This window comes from Eucalyptus grandis, chromosome 2 (genome assembly GCF_016545825.1).
Source record: "Eucalyptus grandis isolate ANBG69807.140 chromosome 2, ASM1654582v1, whole genome shotgun sequence".
NCBI lineage: Eukaryota > Viridiplantae > Streptophyta > Magnoliopsida > Myrtales > Myrtaceae > Eucalyptus > Eucalyptus grandis.
Genome location: NC_052613.1, coordinates 42617443 through 42642690, shown reverse-complemented (window position 1 = coordinate 42642690; position 25248 = coordinate 42617443). Strand labels below are relative to the sequence as shown.

Here is a 25248-nt window from a genome sequence, read left to right as displayed (position 1 = left end):
CTCATCTTGCTTACATTTTTTCATTTAAATGGAGGTTTCACAAGCCGAATGTTTAATAGTTTGCCAAAGTAACCGGGCCTAGAACTTTTTCATGGACCGTCCCGTAATTCTATCTCATTTGAACTTGGGTGTAGGATGAAGTCTAAAATCCGATCTTCTTGGTAGAGTGCATCATCGCATTATGCATAAGGAAAGTGAAATTTGTCTACAGTTGTTCCAAACTCCGCATGTTTTGATGTCTGGTTCCTCTATCTTGTGCAAGCTGGGGTCAAGGTGAATGCTAATCATACAGGTGCAGAATCTATGCAGACCAGTGTGAGCTGGGAAATTCTCACTGTAACAACGCATTAAGCATCCCGTTCTTTTAAACCGTGCAAGTTGTTTTGCACTGTCATGGGCTGGGACTATAATACAGTGCTTGAGTCCCCTGCCTCTTGTCATGACAAAGTGGGAACTGGGAATCATATTTCACTCAGGACTGCTTTAATTATATCACTCATCCTCTGTTTCAAACAGACTTAGTTTCAAGTCATTGTGAACAGATTTGTTGAGTATTGGGTAATTGAGGATGCAAACGATCTTGTGCGGCAGTGTTTACTCATTTGGTCTATAAATTGAATTGCATAGTAATGCAAGTTGTACAGTTAAAAATTTTACACGACCAATTCCTCTAAGTTGCATCCTTCAGTACTACATTCATTATTGAAATAATCCTTATTTTTATTTTCTAGGATTACATATAAAATTAGTGTAGTAATTTACATTGGCAACCGCAGGTTCTCCTCCTTTGTAAGTTACCCAGCAAGATGCAAAAATGTATGTAGCGAAGATAACATGTTCACGACCAGCGTGAGAAAATTGTGATTCATAGAGCATACCACTTAAGCCCTGTTCAATTTGGCTGAAGGAAAGAGGAGGTGCTTCTGTTCAAGGGGAATGGACATGGAGGGACAGGCACTTCCACTGCTCCTTCCAGCATCTGTGTCACCTTCTTCATCGTTGGCCTCAAGGAAGGGTCCTCTTGAATACACCATAACGTGATCATGACCAAATTCTTCAGCTTCACCCTGTTACTCAGACCCTCCGTGTCACCTTCAACCAGAGCATCCAGCCTTCCATGCATGAAGCAATCATAAGCCCAATGAGTCAAGAGCCCTCCCTCACTTTCTCTGCTCACCTCAGTCCCGCAACGTCTCCTGCAGCATATTATCTCCAGAAGCAACACCCCGTAGCTATAGACATCCACTTTCACACTGATGGGCAAGTTCCTGAACCATTCAGGAGCGATGTACCCTCTTGTTCCTCTTATATTCGTTTGAGTATGGCTCTGGCTCATCTTCAGGAGCTTGGCAAGTCCAAAATCGGAGATTCTCGCGTTGTAGTAGTCATCAAGAAGTATGTTCTGTGGCTTTATATCACAGTGGATGATTTGTGTAGTGCGCTCTTCATGCAAGTATAGTAATCCCCTGGCAATTCCTGAAGCAATATGGCATCTCTGGATCCAACTGGGTTTGGATTCACCTGAAAAGAGAAGGCTTGATAGTGTGCCATTGCTCAAGAACTCATAGACGAGCAACCTTTCTTGGCCTTCATCACAGAAACCAAGTAATCTAACCAGATTCTTGTGAAAGGTCTGGCCTATCACATCGACTTCTGTTCTGAGCTCCCTCTCCTTGTTTTGCATCCCACTAGCTAGCTTCTTCACGGCAATTGGTGCATCGTTGGACATCACCCCTTTATAAACAATCCCGAAAGATCCCCGGCCTATCTCTTCCTTGAACCCATCCGTGGCTCGGAAAAGCTCTTGGTAAGTGAAATAACGCAAATTTGATTCCACGAAGTTCTCTTTGGTGGATATATTCTTGAGCTTCTTGCGGTAGACAAAGAAAATCCCCCAAGTGATGAGTAGAAAATTGACAGACGCAGAAGTTCGAATAGCACTGATCCGACTAAAATCAAAATTCTATGATCGTGGTCTTTTATCCTTCCCTTTGGGATTGGATATTGGGAATCGTTTGTAAGAGTTGAGTCACGCTTCGGGACTTTGATTAGGAACTTTCCTTTCAATTTAGGATCAACTCTTCCGTTGGACAGGGGAAGCTTCTTTTTCCAGCAACTGTTGCCATCTCTGAAACCGGCAGCCGCACGCATGCAGTCATGCAAGCATGAGTTTCTGCATTCGTCTTCAGAGAAAGGCTTCAGCAGGGCATAATCAGACATCAGCCAACCCATGTGCTCTAGCTCGACGAAAGTGTAAAGATCCTCTACGGAACCTTGCTTCAGCTTCTTTTCATCTTCCTCACAACTCAGCGTGAAGTTAGGTATGCAACTGCCATACTCATCATTAGGGTCAAGCAAAGTGTATTTGTCGGGGCAGCCACATTTCGGCCTGTTATTGTTACCCAGGGAACAAATACTGTTGTAGCCACAAACACCAGAGCCGCGTGGAGCAAGAACGGCAGTGCATATATTTTCAGGTTCAGACCACAGAGAGGTCCAGGTTCCATTAGAATTAGAATTCTTGGGGTGTACGTATTGAGTCAAAACCCCATCAAAGTTCAGCGTAATTCTATGGTAAAAATCTGATGCTGAAGGTACTTTCACCTGCGAGAGGTAAACTTTATCGTCATTCTCTCTCAGAACAAATGGAAGCTGAATCGTCGAACACGACTTCTTTCCCGGGCTTGACGTGTTCGAATTTCGGGCAGTTTTAGTGCTGTAATAAGGTTTGTTTGCATAACTGGAAGGCAGGTTTATGGTGTTGAGTACGAGGTCTCCGCTGTCCAGCATCCGAAGCTGGAATTTTCCTCTGGAAAAGCTTCCTTCTGATTGACGAGAGGAAAGGGACTTATTTTTTCCCAGCGTTTGTGAAGGAAGCAATGTGTCGTCGGGATCTTCAAAGCTTTCCCATAGTTTCTCCAAATTTGAACCGAGAATAATAAAATTGCCTGTGTCGTTGATGGTAGCATGCGAGATAGTACCGACGATGTTCTCTGATATCCACAATCTTTCTCCTCGTGGATCAATGAGAACCAAGCCAAGGTCGGAAGTGAACTCTAGCTTCGAATTTTCAGGTGCAGGATGATCTCCATTTGCGAACCAGACGATTGTTCTCGAAGGTATCTTGTTATACCAAATGGAGAGCAAGAAGACCTCACCGTGGTTGTCGGGGTTGGCAGGTAAGGTACGAAAGCCGAATGCAAAGTCCCCGGAAGGTGAAAGCCATGAAGAGTTGTCCTTTTTTGCGGTCAGAGAAGATCCGATGGTTATATCACCGTCCGCTTGCGCTGGGGAAGGAATTAGCAGGTGAAAGAGCAAGAAACAGAGCACTGAAACAGGGGACATTTTTTCAATGGATGGAGCAACTGGGGACTCGTAAGCTGTGAACGAATATGTTTCGCTCAAGAATGGAATTGCCCACGGCCTGCGAGGAGAAATATAGGTTGTGGTTAGTTTAAAGGAGTGGAGCCTTTCATGATCGTCTTAGTCAAAAGGAGTGTGGGACAAGCCTTGGACTATACTATCGTGGGACTGGAAGCTCCTTTGGATTCCCTTCATGAGCGTGGTTTAGGGCCTCAATACGTCAACTAGCGGCTGTTTGTTTGCGTTCCTGGTCCGTATTTATGAACACAATTTCTGTTTTTGTTAGGGAGCAAAAAAAAAAAAAGAAAGAATAAAGCGTTTGTTTGCATTTTTGTTTAAATCTATTTTTTTTCGGGAATAAATTTGGAACATAAACAAAAATAAAAAAACTTATTTATTATTTCCGGAACACTTTCGAAAAACAATTTTTCTTTCTTCTACTTTTTCTTCTTTTTCTTTTCTTTTTCTTTTTTTCTTTGGTTAGTCGCTAGCCTTGACCATGGCTGGCCCACCGGCTGTCAAGGGCAGCGACCTCGCCGGGGCGCCGCCGGCCCCGGTGAGCCGAGCATTGCCGGCCCCTAGCAAGGCCGCAAGCCCTCGTTGGCCGGTCGCCGCCATGGCCAAGGCTAGCGACCGGCCAAAATGAAGAAAAAAAAAATGAAAAAAAAAAAAAAAAAGAAAAAAATTAAAAAATTATACAAGTTTACTAAACGTGTTTCTGTTCTTTTTTATTCTAGGAATAAATTTACTAAATGCATTCTCTATTAAAAAATTGTTCCTCGGAACATAAATAGTTTTACATTTACTATTTCTCCGAAACAATTTTTAAACGAAAACGTTACCAAAAGCACTTTAGTCAAAAGGACATCACGGGCTTCTCATGCTGTCAAGCTTTTCCATTGCAGCTGGTTAAGTTTGAGCGATGACTTGACTGATTGGCTGTTTGAAAGTATGAATTGCAGAAAATTTTCCTAGGAACAAGTCCTATGATCAGGAATTCATGCAACTTGGAAAAGTCTTTAGAAGAAGACGCGTCGGATGGGTTATTTGACCAAATTCGCGCCCTTCTAGACGAGCAGAGAAATATGAATTCGGCCTGTCATCTTTTAGCAGAAGTCTAACATGGCTAACGGAAATTCAATAGTTTAGAGCAAAGGAAAATCAATCAATTGCCGAAAACTACACGGCCTGCGTGTGTTTTTGTGCTTGGATGGGAAGTAATTGGGAGGAAAGAAGAAGGCAAAGCAGTCAACACAGAGACATGTCCTCTGTTTCTGTTTGGCAGCTCGAGGGAGATGCTCCCTCACATCCATGTCAATGTTTCAATTTAACGTAGAAGTAAATGAAGAAGAATGTGACCAAAAAAAAAAAATGAAGAAGAATGAAAATGGATAAGTGTATTGAAAATCCTTAAACTTAAAACGAAATGCAACTAAATTCTAAAACTTTCAAAAGTGCAATTAATCTCTAAAATTTGTTAAATTGATCCGATTAAGTCCTTTCATTGATTGTATTTTTTGAAAGTTTGAGGACTTTATTGTGCTTTTATGATAAGTTTTAAGACTTAACTGAATTTTTTGAAAGTTTTAGGATTCATTTGTATTTTTGTAAATATTTTTAAAACTTTCAATGCATCTATCCCGAATCAAAATATACCACTATGAAAGCTAGGACATATTCACTTTGATGGGTAGGAAGCGCCTATTCGAGGCATTGAATTCAGGATTTAAGTCAGGAGGAGCGAGATGAAAAATAGTGTCCTCAACAAGTTCCACCAGCTAACTTACTTTTTATATCTAGGGTCCAGGAACCGCAGAGCATCTTAATCACGGATTGTGTTCGGCAAATGCATTCATCAGCATAGCGCCTTTCAATTATTCAATTATTCAATTGTCGTAGACACTGCCTAAAGCGGTCTTAACCTATGACAATGGCAATTTGCAACTGTATTCATTTATCATCGTCCATGGACAACTGTGCCTAGAACTCCATTCATTTCACCTCCCTGAGGCTGCAAATGCCTTTATTTACAATCTCAAAAGGGTTGGTTGAGAACGCATGTGAGGGTCAAAAGAGAATTATACCCGCTGATCTGAGTTCTTAACCTCACGAAGGCACATGCAGAAGCAGCGATTTGAAGGAAGAATTTGCACTGACAAAGCCCGTGGGGGCATTTCATTAACTTGCAGTTTCCATTGAGAGAACATGAAATTGGAAAAACAATTGTGAAGCAATTTCTTCACTGCCTGCCTAGGATAAACTCCAGGCAATCTGTGTATAGAATTCTCCGTAATTCCCGCTAAATTATCAGGTTTCAGACTACAGAAGAATTTTAAGAATCAGAGACTTCGGAGTAGAAAGAATGTGAGAAATGGCACAGAAACAGCCAACTTTGCCATGCCGTGCGTCACGGCACCACCTTGATCCGACAGCTGACGATAACACATTTTAGCTCGACAATGTAGAGCATCTCTTGATCGGACGATCGATAATCAATCTCATTGATCTATCGGTTGATAGCTTGCATAACAACTTCACCGACACTGCCTTGATCTGACGGTTGTTAGCTGGCACTGCTATCTGCCACGCTTTGAGTCGCGGCACCGTAGTAAAGACCCGTGTGGTAAACTAAAAGTCCTGAGGCATTACATAGAGTTCTTCCCCGCGCTACCATCAAGAAAAATAAGGTTTGCACCTCTACATAAGATGAATAAAAAGTACACTCGTTGTGCCCTCGTTGTGACAGTTAAAACCACAAATTTAATTTCCATGATCATCTCTAATGAGACCCTACATTTGGTTCTTATCATGTGGTTTCTAATGTACAACTTTAGGTTCCGTTTTGTTTAGCGGAATATAAATAATTTAGAAAATATTTTTCCAAAAATGATCGCTTATATCACTTGAAATAATTAGTTAATGAAATATACTTTCATTATCAACAACATTTTATGTATAGAAATTTTCGTGAAAGATAAAAAATATTATTCTTTCATTCATTCTTATAAGTAATATAGCGATTATTTTCAAGAAAATATTTTTCTAATAATTTATTTGCCGTAAAATAAACAAAACCTTAATTTGTGTGGAACAAGTGTTTCATTATGTTTTCGGAGATAATAACAAGAGTTCTTAAATTTGTGACAACAACACCTTGATCCAAAAATTTTAATTTGTGCATTTAAGTACCCAAACTTGCAATATCGATGTACTTGGATCCTTCCATTAAATATGTAGGCTCTGTTTGTTCTCGCTTTAAAAAATATGACATTTCTATAAAATGTTTTCTAATGAGTCATTTTTCAAAAAATAACAATATTTTCCGATGTTTGATTGAGACCTTAAAATGAAGTGAAAAATATTTTCCGTTGTTTGATCAGAAAAATCAATTGAGACTTTTCTATAAGCCAGGAACTTGGCATGGGCATTGGGGTCTGAAGCCTAGATCCCCCGACTCCTGGACATGAGCATAGGCATTGGTCTAGGGCCCACCAAAACTGTGCTCGAGAACTCAATGCCCATGCCCAGCTCCCTATTGCCCCGGTGTGGTTCCACAAAGGTCAAGCCCATGTGCTTGGTTCCTGGACCTAGGTCCATCAAGGCCAAGAGCACTCGAGTTTGAGTCAGCCAAGCCCAAGCCCTGAACCCAGCACTCGGGGCCCGACCCCCTGCCAACCATCTTGCCTTCTCTGCTAACCTCATGCGCCAAATTATGATGGCTTGGTTTTACCTTCATGTTCTTTGGCAGTGCCCTTGTGTCACTTTAATCGAGCTAACCGAGCTTCTCTTGAGACAGAAGCAAAAGAGGCTTTTATCTTCCTTAAAATTGCATCAAAGTTGATCTTGATACAGTTGAGGTCGGATTTGTCCGGATGTCATGATCTATGCGTGCCACAATTTGGGCTCATCCAAATCTATAACCAGTCGTCCTGTGGCATAGTGCAATCTTGAGAATCTTAGTAAGGCCACCTTATGAGGAATTGCCATCAAGAATCGGACAAATGTTGTTCAATATGAGTAGATTTTTATACCTGAATCTCTGCTTGCTTACAAACGAACTCATGAACAAACTGGAGTTGGTTGAGTCGGCTGGTACACCAGCCGAAAGCAAAGATAGTACACACCACAGGTCCTTGAGCCGAGGGCTATCAGCCCTGACCGTGACACGAGTGCTCTCCAGACCGTGACATTATGCACCATTGATCCATAGATAACATTATAAACTTCATGAAATACTCCAAAATACAGAACAATGTCCATCGTGACACAGAATTTCAATGTTTAACACTGGAAGTCCCACATCTTAATCATTATTAGATTCAACAAGTACAGAAAATCTATTCAAGACATATGAGATTTACAATACTCATTTGAAAAAGAACTTGCATCACTCTGCTGCACGTTTTAGATTCAATACACTGCAAGAAGACAAATTGCAACACTTCAAGCTGCAAAACAAGCGGTGGAGTATAGTATGCCCATCATAGCATAAGTAGATTAAAGTTCATAGCTTGAAGCTCAGCTCTCATTTAGGAATGATGGTGGTGCAGCTACTAAAAGCGAATGGACATGGAGGGACCGGCACTTCCACTGTTCCGTCCAGCATCTGAGTCACCTTCTTCATAGTTGGCCTCAATGACGGGTCCTCTTGCACGCACCAAAACGCAACCATCGCCAAATTCTTCAGCTTCTCCCTCTCACTCAAAGCTTCGATGTCGCCTTCCACGAGCGCATCCAATTTTCCATCCACAAAGCAATCGTAAGCCCAATCAGTCAAGAGCTCTCTCTCTCTTTCTCCACCCATTTCGCCCCCCAAACAACTCCTACAACATATTATCTCCAGCAGCAACACCCCATAGCTATAAACATCTACTTTCGCGGTGATCGGCAAGCTCCTGAACCATTCCGGAGCGACATACCCTCTTGTTCCTCTGATGTTTGTGAGAGTATAGCTCTGGTCCATCTTCAGGAGCTTGGCCAATCCGAAATCGGAGATCCTCGCGTTGTAGTACTCGTCGAGGAGGATGTTCCGTGGCTTGATGTCGCAGTGGATGATCTGCATGGTGCACTCTTCATGCAAGTAGAGCAGTCCTCTGGCAATTGCTGAAGCGATTTGGCATCTTTGGTTCCAACTGGGTCTGAATTCACCTGTAAAGAGAAGGCTCCACAGCGTGCCGTTGCTCAAGAACTCGTAAACCAGCAACCTCTCTTGCCCTTCATCGCAGAAGCCGAGTAACCTGACCAGATTCTTGTGATGGGTCTGACCGATAACATTCACTTCGGTTCTGAATTCCTTCTCCTTGTCCTGAAATACGTTAGTCAGCTTCTTCACAGCAACTGCTACATCACTAGGAATAAACCCTTTATAAACAATCCCGAAGGCTCCCCTCCCTAGCTCTTCCTTGAAGCCATCCGTGGCTTTGAAGAGCTCCTGGTAAGCGAAACACTGCAAATTCGTCTCCACTAGATTTTCTCTAAGGTTTATTTTCTCAGGCTTCTTGCGGTAGATGACGCAAAAACCCAGAGTGCTCGCACCAATGAAGAGGATGTTGACTAAAACAGAAGTTCCCAAAAGCAATGATCCTGCCAAAATCCAAGTCCTGGGATTTTTCTCTTTCACCTTCAGCTCTGGGATTGGGAATTTGGAATCGTTCGTGGGAGGTAGAGGGAGGTCGCTTTTCGGGACTTTGATCATGGCCTTCCCATTAAACTGGGGGTTGACTCTCCCATTGGAGAGAGGGAGCCTCTTCTTCCAGCAATTCACGCCATCTCGGTAAACAGCCGCCGCACACATGCAGTCGTGCAAGCACGAGTTCCTGCATTCATCCTCAGAGAAAGGCGCCAACATCTCATAACCGGCCGGTGGAAAAGCTGTATTCTTAAGCTCCACGAAAGCGTAGATGTCCTCGGCCGAACCATGGTTCCGCTTATCCTCATCTTCCAAACAAGAACTCAAAGTGAAGTTCGGTACGCAATTACCATGCTCATCACTGGGATCGACCAAGGTGTATCGGTCGGGGCATCTACAGTTCGGCCTGTTATTTTCTCCGAGAGTGCAAATGCTATTGTACCCACAAACTCCGATGCCATTTCTAGAAACAATGGCTGAGCATATGTTGTTGGGTCGGGTCCAGAGGATGCTCCAGTTTCCGTCAGTATTTGAGTTCCTGGGGTGCACATACTGTGTCAAAACCCCATCGAAGTCCAACGTCACTCGGAGATAAAAATCCGATGCCGAAGGCACCTTCGCCCGTGAGAGGTAAACTTCCTCGCCATTTTCCTTCAAAACAAACAGAGATCCCGAGTCACTAAACACAAGTTCTTTCCCCGACGAGGCCGATCCGTTCGAATCATCGGCAGTTTTGGTGATGTTGTACTCCTCGTTAGCACGATTGGAAGGCAGGTTTATCGTGTTGAGCACGAGGTCTCCCCTGTTGAGCATCCGAAGCTGGAATTTCCCTCTGGAGAAGATTTCCTCTGATCGACGAGAGGCAAGGAGTTCATTCTTCCCCAGCGTCTGCGAAGGGAGCAACGTATTGTTAGATAATTCATATAAAACCTGATGCGGAAATTCATAACAAATCAAGGATCTTTGATCTTCATGATTCTCACAAATAGATGAAGACATACCTTTATCCATAGCGCTACGCTTGAACTTGATCCAAAAGAAGAAATCCGATTTCTCTCCCTTAACCCACTAAACCTTAATGTATTCAATTGATGGAGGAGAGAATACGTTCTTTCTGTTTTGTTGTTCGTATGTGGGTGGAGAGAGGACCGGACTCTATTTATATGTTCATTGAAAAGGTGCCTTCCATCAAAGCAATATACTCTTTCGTTTTATTAGAGTCGTACCTTCTCATAACCAAATATTATTTATAGCATTTCAATCATTTATTAAACCATATAATAAATCACATAATATGGGCCACAATAATTCTTACATTCTCCCACTTGGCCCATATGATTCTCCTTTCATGGTTTAATGAAGACTATAATGTGCACAATAAGATTATGCTATAAAATTTCATTAAATTGGCAATCACATAATAATCACAATTAAGTAAAGAAAACTAATGCGAGTCATAGCGGTTATATGTCATTAATCGACATAGTCCCTTCTATGTACTACAACTATAGCACTTTATTTAACATGATCCATAAATGAGAAGTACAAAGTAATAGTCCAACCATAATGTTTCTTTAGAAACTATCCATTTAACATTCATCTATTTCCATAATGTATACTAAATAGAAAACAGGAAATATCAGAAACATGTAAGTGAGCTCAAAGTGTCAAATACATAAACTTAATACAATCATAATACAAACATTAATGACGTTCAATAATGCCCATCCTTTCAACATGCTCATTAAATGTTTTGGGCGGCAATCCTTTTGTTAAGGGATCTGCTATCATAAGATTAGTGCTAATGTGCTCAATTGACACTCTTTGTTTCTGAACTTCTTCTTTGACAGACAAGTATTTGATCTCCATATGCTTAGCACCTTTAGAATACTTGTCGTTCTTAGAGAAGAAAACTGCTGCGGAGTTATCACAATAGATTTTCAGCGGCTTGGCAATACCGTGTGTCGACGATCACAAGTCCTGAAATAAAATTCCGCAGCCATAATCCATGAATTGTGGCCTCAAAGCATGCCACAAATTCAGCTTCCATAGTGGATGCAGCAATAACCGGCTGCTTCGCACTCTTCCATGAAATTGCCCCTCCAGCTAAGAAACAAGTAACCAAATGTTGATTTTCTTGTATCAAAGCACATCCGGCTAAGTCTAAATCTGAATATCCAATCACCTCGAGATGATCGGATCTTTTATAAGTGAGCATATGATTCTTCGTTCCTTGCAAGTATCTAAGAACTTTCTTTGCAACTTTCCAATGATCCATTCGGGATTACTTTGATACCTACCCGACATTCCAACAGCAAACCGATGTCCGGGTGCGGTGTAAGTTTGTGCATACATTAAGCTTCCCACAACAGATGCATAAGGAATATTATTCATTTGTCCTCGTTCCAATTCACTTTTCGGACATTGCATAAGGCTAAATTTATCACCTTTCTGAATTGGAACTGTTCTGCTGAACATTTACTCATATTAAATCTCTCTAAAATTTTCTCAATGTAGGCTTTTTCGAGACAATCCTAATAATCCTTGTGATCTATCACGGAATATTTCTATTCCTATCACATATGTTGCCTCTCCCATATCCTTCATTTCAAAATTCTTAGAGAGAAATTTCTTGGTTTCATGTAACAAACCAAGATCATTAGCAGCAAGCAAAATATCATCAACATACAAAACTAAAAAATAAACTTGCTCCCACTAATCTTCATATATATACACCGATCAACGGTGTTTTCCTTAAATCAAATGAAGTTATGGTATCGTTAAACTTAAGATACCATTGTCGGGAAGCTTGTTTAAGTCCATATATTGACTTCTTTAATTTACATACCATGTGTTCCTTTCCTATAACTGAAAAGCCTTCGGGTTGGTCCATATAAACCTCTTCCTCTAAATTCCCATTAAGAAATGCGGTTTTTACATCCATTTGGTGTAACTCCAAGTCATAATGAGCCACCAAAGCCATAATGATTCTAAGTGAGTCTTTCTTAGAGACCGGTGAAAATGTCTCTTTATAGTCAATGCCTTCTTTCTGAGTAAAATCCTTTGCAACAAGTCTGGCTTTATGTCGTTCAATATTGCCTTTTGAGTCGCGCTTGGTCTTAAAGACCCATTTACACCCGACCTTCTTACATCCTTTAGGCAATTCAACAATATCCCAAACTTGATTTTGATGCATGGATTTTAACTCTTCTTCCATGGCATTAAACCATTCATTAGAATCTTCACATTCCATGGCTTGGGAAAATGAATCTGGATCATTTCCAATTCCTAAGTTAATTTCGACTCTTGTAGATAAACCATATAGTCATCGAAATAGCCGACCTCTTTTCTCTTTGAGATCTCCTTAATGCTATTTCTTGTGACTCGGTTATTGGAGGTTCATTATTGACATCTCCATTATTGGGTGTTTGTTGTTCTCGATTATTGTTAGATTGTACTACAATATCAGAAACAACAACTTTAGAAGCTTTAGGCATAGGAACTTCTACCCTTACTTCTTGAATGCAAGCATCACGCATTTTTTCACTCCCAATGATGTCACCATTCTCAATGAACCTAGCATTTCCAGATTCAACAATTCTTGTACTATGATTAGGACAATAAAATTTATACCCTTTGGGTTTCTCTGCATAACCAATGAAATAACCAGGTCGTTCTTGAATCCAATTTCCTTTCATGTGGATTGTAAATTCTTACTTCGCTTGACAACCCCAAACATGCGGGTGTTGTAAACTAGGTTTCCTTCCGTCCACAGTTCAAATGGAGTCTTTGGAACTGCCTTACTAGGAACCCTATTTAATAAGTACATAGAAGTCTTTAAAGCATACATCTACAAAGATAAGGGTAAAGATGAATGACTCATCATACTCCTAACCATTTCCATTAAAGTACGATTACGCCTTTCTGCTACACAATTTTGTTGTGGTGTACCTGGCATTGTGTATTGAGCACATATGCCATGTCTTTCAAGGAATTTAGCAAATGGACCTGGACATTGTCCCGATTCATCATACTTTCCATAATATTCACCACCTCTATCCGATCTTACTATTTTCACCTTTCTATCTAATTGCCTCTCAACCTCTTTAATATACACTTCAAGTGCATTTAATGATTGAGACTTATCATGCAATAGATAAATGTAACCATAACGTGAAAAATCATCAATAAAGGTTATGAAATAGCTTTCCTTACTAAAAGATGGAACATCGAAAGGACCACATATGTCAGTATGTATAATCTCAAAGCTCGTGCTTCTTGTGGCACCTTTCTTAGTGTGCTTTGTTTGTTTACCTTTAATACAATCAATACACACTCTAAGGTCAGTAAAATCCAAATTTGGAAGAATTTCATTCTTCACTAATCTTTGCATTCTTTCTTTGGATATATGACCCAACCGTTTATGCCACAAGTAAGCAGAATTTTCATTCACCAAACTTCGTTTAGTGCCAACATTATGATGCAAGGTCATTAATGTCTCAACAAAAGTATTATCAAGTCTAAATTTGTAAAGACCATCACATAAAGTTCCAGTTCCAATAAGAGCATCACTCTTAAATAGACTGAAAGATTCAGATCCAAACTTACAATAAAATCCCGCCACATCAAGTCTTGGCAAAGAAACTAAATTACGAGAAAATGTAGGTACATAAAGGGTTCGAAACAAATCCAAATAATGCCCAGTATCTAAGATCAAACGATAAGTGTCAATGCCTTCAATTGGAGCTTTGTCTCTGTTCCCTGTAATCACATAACTTTCATTTGGCTTTATAGTTTGAATCGTAAGAAATCCCTGCATCGTATTTGACACATGAGTGGTGGCACCAGAATCAATCCACCAAGTATTATAAGGAACTTCAGTAAAGTTTGATTCAAAACATACTAAAGCACAAGGCTTACCTTTCTTTTCGAACCAAGCCTTACATTTCAGACAATCTTTCTTCAAGTGTCCAATTTTGTTGCAAAAGTGACACTTAATAAGATTGTGTTCCTTCTTGTGGATTTGAGAAGCCTTTGAAGAGTCATTCGGGATGTGTAGTCCTTTCTTCTTGCTCCTTCCACCTTTCCTCTTAAAATTCTTTCGAACTCCTTGATGACTTGAGATATGAACAGAATGAGCCTTTTGATTCTTTATCCTTATTTCCTCTTGAACTAGCATACCGCCAATTCGTTTACATTCCACTTATCATTTATAGTGTTGTAATTCATTTGAAATGGCCCATATTGCTCATGAGGTAAGGAATTAAGTATAAATTGTACTAAAAAGTACTCATCCACATTCATTCCCAAAGTCCTTAACTTTGCTAAATTGGTCATTTCAAGTATATGCTCATGCATAGTACGCGAACCATCATATTTCATGGTGGTCGAGTGTGCTCATCAGTGTACCAGCAAGTGACTTATCAGCAGTTTGAGAACGCTCTTCCACAAATTTCATAAATTCCTTAGCATTGTTAGTCATGGGAAGAGAAGTTTTTAAGTTGTTTGCAACTGTCATCCGCATGAACATTAAGCTCAGTCTGTTCGATCTTTCCCAAGCTTTATGGAAAGATTTTTCATCATTGCTACTTTCATCAGTAATAGTAGCTGGTTTCTCAGCTTGAAGTGCTAAATCAAGATCCAAGACACCTAAGTGAAATTGGACTTGTTCACTCCAATCAGGAAAATTTATCCCATTGAATAATGGAACAGATGAGGCGTGCGAATGGAGTGAAACAGGTACAGATATTGCAAATGCGCAAGAAAATACTCATACATTAATGCTTTGAGAATATCACCTAATCAGATTCAAACTAAACTACACATGCACATCATAGTTCTCCTTTGGGCGATCCTATGATATACAAATATATATAAACCATAATGATGCTAATAACTTTTATTTGATAATTGTAAATATATCTTATTAAAATTTATTTGTTATCTTTGGATATACAAACAAATTTAACAAATCATATTAATTATCAACCATCATGTTCATGAATTATAAGAAAATAATTAACCTTTGGGCTAATCCTAAGTTCTTATAATAAATGAACTTCAATATACCCATAACTCCAATAATGATATAAAACATATTAATTTCATATATATAGCATCAATTAATCATGGGTAATTGAATAAAATAATTTACGATATTAAAAAATTCAAAAGACTTCAAGGTTCGGCCACTTTGGTGACTAACAAACCTTTCATAATATGAATTTTTAATATTGTAAAATACAAATATTTACCAAATTGCACACAAGGACATAAAATGCAATCAAAGCATAAGGGCAAAATCGTAAAATCATAATTCCATAAGGGTAGAACCATAAAATTATAATCCAGGGGCAAAATGGTAAATAATCAGCAATGGCAGAATCGTAATTATAAATTAAACAGGGGTAGAACAGTAAATAACCATCAAAAGGACGGCAAAACGGTAATTAGGAGCCTCGGGAGGGGCAAAAGCGTAAAAGTCCGCGCATGGGACGTCGGGCGCGTGCTCGCACGCGCAACCGCCAACCTGAGGAAGCCGCGCGCGTGGATCCCACGCGCCTTCTTCCTCGCGCGCGTGACGCGATTCTTCGCCGGTTTTCGCCGTTCCACCGCCGTTTCGCCGCCCGTTTCTTCTCCGACAGCCCATTACGGACACAAATAATTAATGGGTTTTGAAGAGCATGCCTAAGCACGACCACATGGGTCCAAATTTCGGAGAAAATGACCAAAATTGGCCCCAAATCAAACCAAAGTTTTAACACAAAAACTCCACCACCGCCGCTTCCGCCGCTCGATTAGCCTCCGGCGAACACCAATATACCGGAAAAATCATGGCTAATGTTCCTCATGACAGTGCGACGGTGTGGGTCCGAAATCAAGCGGTGGGTTGCCGGATTTTACCCGGAACCGGCGAGTTTCTTCCTTGCCCTCAAAATTCGAATTCCACCATTTTTGTCCTTTTCCACTCGTGCACACACAGTAACTTTTCTTCACCATTTTAGTCCATGAAGAACGTTTCATCATTCGGATTTTCTTTAACAGAACCTTCCAAAACATTTCAACAACAACAAATGCTACGAACAGGATCGTTCAACAAATCATCAAACATAAACTATAATATTTCTTAAAACGGAAAAATCATGAGATCATAAACCAAACGCTCTGATACCAACTGTTAGATAATTCATATAAAACCGATGCGGAAATTCATAACAAATCAAGGATCTTTGATCTTCATGATTCTCACAAATAAATGAAGACATACTTTTATCCATAGCGCTACGCTTGAACTTGATCAAAAGAAGAAATCCGATTTCTCTCCCTTAACCCACTAAACCTTAATGTATTCAATTGATGGAGGAGAGAATACGTTCTTTCTGTTTTGTTGTTCGTATGTGGGTGGAGAGAGGACCGGACTCTATTTATATGTTCATTGAAAATGTGCCTTCCATCAAAGCAATATATCATTTCGTTTTATTAGAGTCGTACCTTCTCATAACCAAATATTATTTATAGCATTTCAATCATTTATTAAACCATATAATAAATCACATAATATGGGCCACAATAATTCTTACACGTATTGCGGGGGTCTTTGAAGCTCTGCCATAGTTTCTCCAATTTCGAATCAAGAATCACAAAATTGCCCGTGTCATTGAAAATGGCGCGTGAGGCATCACCGAGAATGCTCTCCGATTTCCACAATTCCTCGCCTTGAGGATCGGTGAGGACGAGCCCCAGGTTGGAAGTGAGCGCTAGTTTCGAATTTTCAGGTGCAGGACGATCTCCATTCGCAAACCAGACGACGGTTTTCGAAGGTATCTTGTTGTACCAAATGGAAAGCAAGAAGAGTCGCTCATCCTTGGCGTTGTTACCGTTGGACAATGATCGAAAGCCGAAAGCGAAGTCTCCAGAAGGAGAAAGCCATGAAGAGTTGCCATTCACGGCAGTTAGAGAAGATCCAACAGTTATGTCAGCTTGAGCTACGGAAAGAACAGGGAATAGAAAGAGCCAAAGATAGAGCATATGATGAGTCGAAAGAGGAGACGGCAATGGAGGATTTATTTGGTTATCGAACATGAAAAGTATGCAATTCGAGAATGGATTTGAACTTGGCCAGAAGAGAGGAAGAAGGTTGTGGCAAATGGAGTTTGAGATCAGCCGAGAAACGTGATGGGATATCGATAACTCATGCAGCCACCTACTGTCCTGCATTATCATCTTTTTCTAGTCAAGAGAGCATAGACCGACTTGAGCTATTGGCTGACAACCAGAGGAAGACTCGTGAGGATTACTGTATGGAATTTAAGCACAGATGTCCTGATTAAGGTTGCAAACCTTGTCTCATGCACACATCCCTGGCCAAGATGAACATGGTCCTTGATCAATGTACTAATTCCATACCAAATGCCGTGGTTTCTTCGTCATTTTGAATCATAGACCGATATTTTCTTTTTGTGACTGTTGGTTGTCTGAATTTCTTAGAGCGCCCGACTAACTCCAACCAACAACGGCGACGTTCCATCACCCCTAAATCTGATGATTACAGGGGCAAGCAACTCCCTGGCTACCCCAAGAATCATAGGGCAGTGGTGTGTTGAGTAATAATTGTGCAGAATTCCATGACATGCGCACAAAGTAAGATACTGGAGGTAGAAAGAATGATGTACATTAAAACTATAAATTACAGATATTTTTCCTCATGACAAGTTCTGAAATAAGAATTCATGCAACTTCGAAGGAGACTCGACCTCATTCAGCTTCTCATTTTTTAGGAGAATTTTAACGTGCCAAACAGAAATCCAAGAGTTTAATGTGATGGAAAAATGGATCAGTCGCCGAAAACTACACGGCCTAGATCTGTGCATGGATGGAAGTGGTCAGAAGGAGAGGAGGGAAAGCAGTCAAAACAAAAAAGTTGTCATTTGTAATATGTGGACTTTGACTTAGTCAAAAAGCTGTGGTACCAAAAGAGGGAAAAAGTGGACATTCAGCTCATCTATGAAATGAAAAGTGGGGACGCAAGAACGGGGTGGGGAAAGAAAGAAGAAGAAAAGAAAGAACAAGGAAACGTTATTGGAACCAAGTCAGATTTTTTTTTCTCTATGCAATGACCGGTAAGGATTTAAGTCATTTTATTCATGTATGGAGTATTATTCAGAATTAGGGTATAAATTCAAAATTATGTGGAATTTAAATTATGATGTCCGTTTTAGAATTGTACGGAAATCATAAATTAGGGCTATTAATACATAAATTTTAATGACCCGATCATTCATTTATTGCATAAAAAATTAGAGATTAATCTTTAAAACTTAAATAAAATATTAAATTGAATTTGCATATAGATCTTATGAGCATTTGCATTAATAGTTACACATGCATTGAATTAGTGGCGAGTGGACTCAAATGAAAAGTTTTGAGTTTAATTGCGAATTAAACCCATGAACTAAAAGAATTCAGCCAAGCCCGTTCATTATTTGGGGCTGAAATTTTTGCGCGTTGGCACCACACTTGGGAAGATTACATTAACCAGTCGAATTTGGAAAGATTTTAGGAATATATACATGGAGGTTCACATTGAGGATTCGATTGAGCTGGTGGATATAAATTGACAGACCAAGAAAATCAAAGAAAAAAGATTGGCGGCTTCCGAGGAGGAAAGCGGAACCGGTCAATGCGGGGACATCTTTAGGCGGGCATGGACGAAATCAAGCCAAATATATTCGTATATTGAGAAGAAGGGAAGAGAGATATGCGCATCCGTTCTTTCCATGAGCGGGCACCTTGCTGATCGAACCAAGAGGAGACAGAGGCCAGGCCACGATATTTGAGAGAATCGATCTGTTTGCAGGTTTTCCAGCAACATCTAGCCGTTGCATCCTAGAATGCCGCCATCATTCCTGATGTGCGCTGCTCCTTCTTGGTGTTGCCCCACCGTTGATTTGCCGCCGCTCCTTCAATTGAGACCCTAAGTTTTGGGCATCAGTATGTAACACGGGGCTAAGAATATGATCATGGACTTTAGCAAGTCAAAGCTTGGGAATCGACGTGGAGATCGAAGGGAGCAGATTTGATCCTTTGGCCCAAGTGAAACTGAAGCGGAGCATCTGGACAAATCCGGTGAGCACCCAAGAACGCCCACACCTTGGTACACGGTCAAGACAGTGAGGGACATCAGGGCAAAAAGACAGCCCACACAACTCGACAGAAAGTTCCCTTAATCTCTCCGGTGCACAGGGAGTCCAAGCGGTAAGGTTCAACTCAGCTCTTCCTGACGTGCCCGAGACTGCCAGCAAGCCAGTTCTTGCTTTTGTTTCGATTTTCATTATTGTAGGTCCACCGAGAGCCGTCACCTTCAAGCCCCAAACCGTGCTGAGAAGCCACGCGAGCACCACCCCACGGCCGTGAGTCACATCACGTCAAGGTCACCGTCATCCCGCCGAGCATCACCGTGATCCACCACCGCGATCTCCATATCCATCGTCCAAATTCAAATTCGGAAAGTCGATATTTGAGCTAGGCAACCACCTCTTGCGATTTCAATTTGAATATTTCATTATCTAATTTGATTGATTTTCGTTATCGTCATATCCAAAAGATTGTTCGTGTATCCCATGAACAAGGATAATTTCCTAATTTCACAACGTGCAATGATCAACATCGAGTTTATCTGTTTCCAAATTTGGATGGATATGGATGATATTTTGGGTTGTAGATGTTGCATGTTGCTTGATTTTATTTGATTTTATGTCTATTCTTATCTAAAATGAAAATCACAAAAAAGATGTAGAATTTAATTGGTGACATTGCATATCAAGATGAGATTGCATGTTTAATTTGATTCTATATAAATTTTTTAGAATAAATTTACATAGCTCTTTCAAGATATATTGCATTCTAGGTTAGAGATTACCCAATTAAGATTACATTCCAGTTTAAATTAGGATTTGGTCTAGTTTAATCCTTGAATATAATTGGATAATATCTAGAACTAGGTAATTTAATTTGGTTATTTTCTAATTTCGAATTTTCAAGAAAACAAAAAATATCATGCGTGTCACTTAGAATTATTTCGCCTATTGTTTAGAAATTGCATGTTTAGGAATCATTTAAATTAAAGGGCGTTACATGTTAGAATAGTTACATAAATTTTTGCCGCCTTTAAATTAGGTTATTTAATAAATGTTGCGTGACATATAGTTTGCATGCTAGGTTACATGTTGCATATCATTTCAGTTAGGCATCTTTATACGTCATAGCATTGCATATAGATTAGACTTCATCCAAAAAATATGAATGATTGCGTGTTAATTAAAAATTATATTTAAGATTGTTAATGTCATTACAAATGTTTTCCTTGCTTCAAGGTAAGTTTTTCATCGCTATTTTTGCAATCTACTTTTGTTTTATGACTTTGTTATATTGAGTGTTCAATAATGATTATGCACTTACATGATCATCTCATATTAGAACTAACTTAAAATCAATCCAAATTACCTATAAAACATTTTTTTTTGAAATAAAAGATAAAAGGTACTGAAAGGGCATTAGAGAAATCTAGTATAATCAAGTCCCATTCCAAGTTGAACCTAAGTCGTGAATTAGTACGAGCTTGAGAGATGCCAAGCTAAGTTTAATTTTAGTAATCTATTAGCAAAATCCTAAATGATGAATCGAGGTTGGGTCATGGCAAGGGCATTGAAGAATTGTAAGATTTGATGAGACTCAGTTTGAAGTATAGTTTTAGATGAAGCTATGCATTGCAAATAACTTTGAATATCTTCTTTAAGCGAGTCACTTGTTGACGCATAGATGTCAATTTGCTAGCAATTAAGTTTAATTTAGCCGACTTCTAGTTGATGTAGCTTTTTTAACATTATTTCTCGCTTATTAATAAGATTGCGTGTTCCACAGATCGAGTAACTTTCGTAATTTGGTTTTAAGCTTTCCTAGGTAAGTATTGTCATCTCTTTTTCAAGTTTGTAGACTCATATTATTTCGGAAACGATATGGATTGGATATATTTCGAGTTTGTTATACCAAATGGAGAGCAAGAAGACCTCGCCATGGTTGTTGTGATTGGCAGGTAATGGACAAAGCCGAATGCAAAGTCCCCCGAATGCGAAAGCCACCAAGAGTTGTCCTCTTTCGCAATTAGAGAAGATCCGGCGGTTATGTCGCCATCCGCCTGTGCTGGGGAAGGAATTAAGGAGGCGAAAGAGAAAGAAACAGAGCACTGAAACAGGGGACACTTTTACAACGGATGGAGCAACTAGGGACTCGTAAGCTGTGAACGAAAATGTTTTGTTCAAGAATGGAGTTGCCCGTCGCCTGCGACGACAAATGTAGCTTGTCGTTGAGTTTAAAGGAGTGGAGCCTTTCATGATCGTCTTAGTCAAAAGGAGTGTGGGACAAGCCTTGGACTATACTATCGTGGGCCTGGAAGTTCCTTTGGATTCCCTTCATGACCGTGGATTAGGGTCCCCAATACGTCGGTTAGTTGAAAGGGCATCACGGGCTTTTCGTGCTGCCGAGCTTTTGGATCACAGCAGGTGTAGTTTGAGCGATGACTTGATTGACTGGCTGTTTGATAGAAGATAGATTCCAATTGAAAGTATGAATTGCAGAAAATTTTCCTGGGAACAAGTCCTATGATCAGGAATTCATGCAACTTGGAAAAGTCTTTAGAAGAAGACGCTTCGGATGGGTTATTCGGCTAAATTCACGCCCTTCAAGACGAGCAGAGAAATATCAATTCGGCCTGACATCTTTTAGCAGAAGTCCAACATGGCTAACGGAAATTCAATAGCTTAATGCAATGGAAAATCAATCAATTGCCGAAAACTGCATGGCCTGCGTGTGTTTGTGCTTGGATGGGAAGTAATTGGGAGGAAAGAAGAAGGCAAAGCAGTCAACACAGACATGTCAGCTGTTTTTGCTTGGCAGTTTCATTAACGGAGGGAGATGTTCATCACATTCATGTCAATGTTTCAATTTAAGTAAATGAAGAAGTATTGAAAGTCCTTAAACTTGTAACGAAATTGCAATTGAATCCTGAAACTTTCAAAACTACAATTAAGTCTTAAAACTTGTTAAATTAATCCGATTAAGTCCTTCCATTGATTGTGCTTTTGAAAGTTTGAAGACTTGATTGTGCTTTCATGATAAGTTTTAAGATTTTATTGAACTTTTTGAGAGTTTTAAGATTCATTTATACTTTTGTAATAAGTTTTAAAACTTTCAATGCATTTATCCCGAATCAAAATGTACAACTATGAAAGCTAGGACATATTCACTTTGATGGGTAGAAAGCGCCTCTTCGAGGCAGCGAATTCAGGATTTAAGTCAGGAGGAGTGAGATGAAATATAGTGTCCTCAACAAGTTCCACCGGCTAACTTACTTTTTATATCTAGGGTCCAAGAACAGCAGAGCATCTTAATTGCAGATTGTATTCAGCAAATGCATTCATCAGCATAGCGCCTTTCAATTATTCAATGATCGTAGACACTGCCTGAAACGGTCTAACCTATGACAATGGCAATTTGCAACTGTATTCATTTATCATCGTCCATGGACAACTGTGCCTAGAACTCCATTCATTTCACCTCCCTGAGGCTGCAAGTGCCTTTATTTACAATCTCAAAAGGGTTGGTTGAGAACGCATGTGTGGGTCAAAAGAGAATTATACCCGCTGATCTGAGTTCTTAATCTCACGAAGGCACATGCAGAAGCAGAGATTTGAAGGAAGAATTTGCACTGACAAAGCCCTTGGGGGCATTTCATTAACTTGCAGTTTTGTATCGAGAGAACATGAAATTGGGAGAACAATTGTGAAGCAATTTCTTCACTGCCTGCCTAGGATAAACTCCAGGCAATCTGTGTATAGAATTCTCCGTAATTCCCGCTAAATTATCAAGTTTCAGACTACAGAAGAATTTTAAGAATCACAGGCTTCGGAGTAGAAAGAAGGTGAGAAATGGCACAGAAACAGCCAACTTTGCCATGCCGTGCATCAAGGCACCACCTTGATCCCACAGCTGACGATAACACATTTTAGTTCGATAATGAGGAGCATCTCTTGATCGAACGATCGATAATCAATCTCATTGATCTATCGGTTGATAGCTTGCATAACAACTTCACCGTGCTTTGCACCAGGACACTGCCTTGATCCGACGGTTGTTAGCTGGCACTGCTATCTGCCACGCTTTGAGTCACGGCACCGTAGCAAAGACCCGGGTGATAAACTAAAAGTCCTGAGGCATTACATAGAGTTCTTCCCTGCGCCAGCATCAAGAAAAATAAGATTTTGCACCTCTACATAAGATGAATAAAAAGTACACTCGTTGTGCCCTCGTTGTGACAGTTAAAACCACAAATTTAATTTCCATGATCATCTCTAATGAGACCCTACATTTGGTTCTTATCATGTAGTTTCTAACGTACAATTTTAGGTTCCATTTTGTTTAGTGGAATATAAATAATTTATAAAATATTTTTCAAAAAATGATTGCTTGTATCAATTGGAATAATTAATTAATGAAAAATACTTTCATTATCAACAACATTTTATGTATAGAAATTTTTGTGAATGATAAAAATATTAATCTTTCATTCATTTTTGTAAGTAATATAAGCGATCATTTAAAAAAATATTTTTCTAATAATTTATTTGTCGTAAAATAAACAAAACCTTAATTTGTGTGGAACAAGTGTTTCGTTATGTTTTTGGAGATAATAACAAGAGTTCTTAAATTTGTTACAATAACACCTTAATCCAAAAAAAAAAAAAAAAATTAATTTGTGCATTTAAGTATCCAAACTTGCAATATCGATGTACTTGAATCCTTCCATTAAATATGTAGGCTCTGTTTGTTCTCGTAGAAAATATGACATTTCTATTAAATGTTTTCTAATGAGCCATTTTCAAAAAATAACAATATTTTTTAGTGTTTGATTGAGACCTAAAAAAAAAGTGAAAAATATTTTCCGTTGTTTGATCAGAAAAATCAATTGAGACTTTCCTATAAGCTAGGAACTTGGCATGGGCATTGGGGTTTGAAGCCTAGATCCCCGACTCCTGGGCATGAGCATGGGCATTAGTCTTCGGCTCACCAAAAGTAAGCTCGAGAACTCAATGCCCATGCCCAGCTCCCTATTGCCTTGGTGTGGGTCCACAAAGGTCAAGCCCATGTGCTTGGTTCTGGACTGGGTCCATCAAGGCCGAGAGCACTCGAGTTTGAGTCGCCCAAGCCGGGCCTTGAACCAAAGACTTGAGGGCCCGGCCCCCGCCAACCATCCCGCCTTTCTGCTAACCTCATACGCCAAATTATGATGGCTTGGTTTTACTTTTACCTCCATGTTCTTTGGCAGTGCCCTAGTGTCACTTTAATCGAGCTAACCGAGCTTCTCTTGTGACAGAAGCAAAAGAGGCTTTTATCCTCCTTAAAGTTGCATCAAAGTTGATCTTGATACAGTTGAGGTCGGATTTGTCCGGATGTCATGATCTATGTGTGCCACAATTTGGGCTCATCCAAATCTGTAACCAGTTGTCCTGTAGCATAGTGCCATCTTGAGGATGTTAGTAAGGCCACCTTATGAGGAATTGCCATCAAGAATCGTACAAATGTTGTTCAGTACGAGTAGATTTGTATACCTGAATCTCTGCTTGCTTACAAACGAACTCATGAACAAACTGGAGTTGGTTGAGTCGGCTGGTACACCAGCCGAAAGCGCAGATAGTACACACCACAGGTCCTTGAGCGGAGGGCTATTAGCCCTGACCAAGACACGAGTACTCTCCAGTCCATGACATTATGCACCATTGATCCATAGATAACATTATAAACTTCTTGAAATACTCCAAAATAGAGAACAATGTCCAACGTGACACAGAATTTCAATGTTTAACACTGGAAGTCCCACATCTTAATCATTATTAGATTCAACAAGTACAGAAAATCTAGAAAATCTATACAAGACAAACCCTTTTTATAGGAACCGAAAGGGCATTATTCATCTCTTTTCTCACTAGCTGGTTTTGCGTGCTACAGTTCTCCGGAAGTGGCTGTTGTTGGCTCCGGCCAGCTCAGCCAACCGTTGGTGCTCGTTTTTGGAGACGAACCCCGCCCAGACCCGATCTACATCTCCACCGAAGGATTTCTCCTGGTATGGCCTCCTCTTTCGGATTTCGTGAGCTGTGTGATTAGGTTTTTCGAGTTTTAGTTTGTGCTTGCTGTAATGGTGTCGT

At 39.9% G+C, this 25248-nt stretch overlaps 2 protein-coding genes across 2 annotated transcripts; both read right to left on the bottom strand.

Moving 5' to 3' along the window:
- Window positions 1–892: 892 nt before the first annotated feature.
- Window positions 893–3981, bottom strand: LOC120290731 (G-type lectin S-receptor-like serine/threonine-protein kinase LECRK2). The gene is made up of 3 exons (XM_039307109.1): window positions 3876–3981; window positions 2057–3380; window positions 893–1949 (listed from the first exon to the last, which is right to left on the bottom strand). The coding sequence occupies exons 1-3, from the start codon at window positions 3979–3981 to the stop codon at window positions 893–895; spliced, it is 2487 nt and encodes an 828-aa protein (XP_039163043.1).
- Window positions 3982–7851: 3870 nt separating this feature from the next.
- Window positions 7852–19478, bottom strand: LOC120290730 (G-type lectin S-receptor-like serine/threonine-protein kinase LECRK1). Its single transcript, XM_039307108.1, has 4 exons — window positions 19427–19478; window positions 16573–16977; window positions 15896–16068; window positions 7852–9880 (listed from the first exon to the last, which is right to left on the bottom strand). Exons 1-4 carry the CDS (start codon window positions 19476–19478, stop codon window positions 7889–7891), a joined length of 2622 nt encoding a protein of 873 aa, XP_039163042.1. The 3' UTR covers window positions 7852–7888.
- Window positions 19479–25248: the final 5770 nt, after the last annotated feature.

Excerpts from the sequence above, each read along its gene's own strand:
- LOC120290731 (XM_039307109.1), bottom strand. The coding sequence starts at position 3,981 with ATGGCGGCGACCGGCCAACGAGGGCTTGCGGCCTTGCTAGGGGCCGGC. Across the intron at positions 3,381-3,875 it reads GTCGCTGCCCTTGACAGCCG|CTTACGAGTCCCCAGTTGCT; the intron begins GTGGGCCAGCCA and ends ATTCGTTCACAG. Across the intron at positions 1,950-2,056 it reads GATCCTAAATTGAAAGGAAA|TCGGATCAGTGCTATTCGAA; the intron begins GTTCCTAATCAA and ends TTTTGATTTTAG.
- LOC120290730 (XM_039307108.1), bottom strand. The coding sequence starts at position 19,478 with ATGGATATGGAGATCGCGGTGGTGGATCACGGTGATGCTCGGCGGGAT. Across the intron at positions 16,978-19,426 it reads TGATGCTCGGCGGGATGACG|CTCAAGCTGACATAACTGTT; the intron begins GTGACCTTGACG and ends TTCTTTCCGTAG. Across the intron at positions 16,069-16,572 it reads CAAAGACCCCCGCAATACGT|CATTTGTTGTTGTTGAAATG; the intron begins GTAAGAATTATT and ends TCCTGTTCGTAG.